The sequence below is a fragment of the Sinocyclocheilus grahami genome, unplaced genomic scaffold (genome assembly GCF_001515645.1).
Source record: "Sinocyclocheilus grahami isolate Dianchi unplaced genomic scaffold, SAMN03320097.WGS_v1.1 scaffold695.1, whole genome shotgun sequence".
NCBI lineage: Eukaryota > Metazoa > Chordata > Actinopteri > Cypriniformes > Cyprinidae > Sinocyclocheilus > Sinocyclocheilus grahami.
The window spans coordinates 1,143,706-1,145,168 of record NW_015505874.1 but is presented as its reverse complement, the minus strand read 5'-3'; the positions used below and the strand labels follow the sequence as shown (position 1 = coordinate 1,145,168).

The 1,463-nt window shown below is 36.0% G+C and overlaps 1 protein-coding gene across 1 annotated transcript in view; it reads right to left on the bottom strand.

Annotated features, from left to right (window-relative positions):
- The window catches only part of LOC107559697 (uncharacterized), a 2,692-nt gene extending 1,378 nt beyond the window's left edge, over window positions 1-1,314 (bottom strand). The window contains exons 1-3 of the mRNA XM_016243594.1: window positions 1,134-1,314; window positions 977-1,045; window positions 698-787 (exon numbers count right to left, since the gene is read on the bottom strand). Coding sequence (XP_016099080.1) covers window positions 698-787; window positions 977-1,045; window positions 1,134-1,289 — 315 coding nt within the window. The 5' untranslated portion in view covers window positions 1,290-1,314. The remainder of the gene's footprint in view (window positions 1-697; window positions 788-976; window positions 1,046-1,133) is intronic.
- Between the last annotated feature and the right edge of the window lie 149 nt (window positions 1,315-1,463).

The following is a 1,463-nucleotide window of genomic DNA, read 5'->3' as shown; positions in this document are numbered from 1 at the left end:
GGGAGGTATAAAACTTAGACTCGTAATATATAAATATTAAATCATTATTATTAAATAAGTAAAAATAAACTGTGTGTGCATGGGAGGCGCTGTAGGTGTGTAGTTGAAGGCATAATGACGGGTTGTTTACTGAGCAGCCACAAGTTTGGCAATTGCTGCTCCCAAAGGCATCATGTCATGGGTGTGACTTTTCACAGGCAGAAGCAAAAGGTTAATGTGCGTACGCTCCCAAATCTCAGCACATTACCACGGTAACAAGAATGAACAAAACTGTGGTAATGTTTTTTGGCCCAATTATTTATCTATGAACGTCATTGTATTTTCATTAAAGACTCTGAACTGTATCTGCTACTGTCCATTATCTTTATTATTTGGGAGTCCATACAGGAGAACAGGACTTCCCATTTTCAGGCCATTTTCAAACAGAGAAGTTATTCATTTTAGTTCGAAAGGTTTTTGAGATTGAATGACTAGTACCCTTTATAGAGGAAAGGGGCTATTTTTACTCACAATACGGCATTCAATTCTGTCCAAAACCACTGAAATGTGATACAGCGAGTGGACTGAATGCTTTCGCTCTCTTTCTATGGGAGTGTCTCTGTTTGTTTGTGTTTGTGAGTAGCTTATACATTCTTGCTATTCACGTGAGTATTTATAATGGCGCAAGTGAATAATCTTTATATGACAAATAGTTTACCGGACATTTAGTGAAAGAGCCATTCACAAATCCATTGGAGCCATTGGCTTCGCTGACAAGTACGTCAACTTTAAAGCCATTGGACGGAATCTAGGGCACAAGATAGATTTACAAATGAGACAGCTTAGAGTAATAATTTGAAGAAATATGCAAAGCATTCCAAACTGATGGGAAAAATACGAGCAACTGAGGAAATAACTGATATAACTAATAGTGTGTATAATATAGTATACTGATTTTGAGAAATTCATCTGAACAGGTAAAATGTCAATATAGTACCTTATTATTGTTGTTATTGTTTTGTCTGGCTGCCATTTGCTCTCTCAGAGTCTTCAGACAGTATCTCACCTGAAGACAAACACAACACAGAGATTATAAACTTGTACAAATCGCACATTTTTCTGAAGGTTAATGAGTGGGCGGTGGCAAAGCTGACCTCCTGCACCTGTGCGACCTCATCAGTCAACATCTTGACACAATTCTGCTTGATCCTTTGCTCTGTATTGTGTACTTCACTTACAATAGCTGGTAAAACAAATAAAGGTATCATAACATTCATTTGTAAACCGTTGCTCTGTGTAAAGACCTGCATAATTTGGAAAAAAAAGATACAGCTTTATTGGAAATAATTCACAATAAATGTTTGGTTTACTCTTGATAGTTTGGGGTTGGTAAGATTTTTTGAAAGAATGCTCTTCAGCTCACCAAGCCTATATTTCCTTGATTAAAATACAGTGTAAAAAAAAAATATATATATATATATATA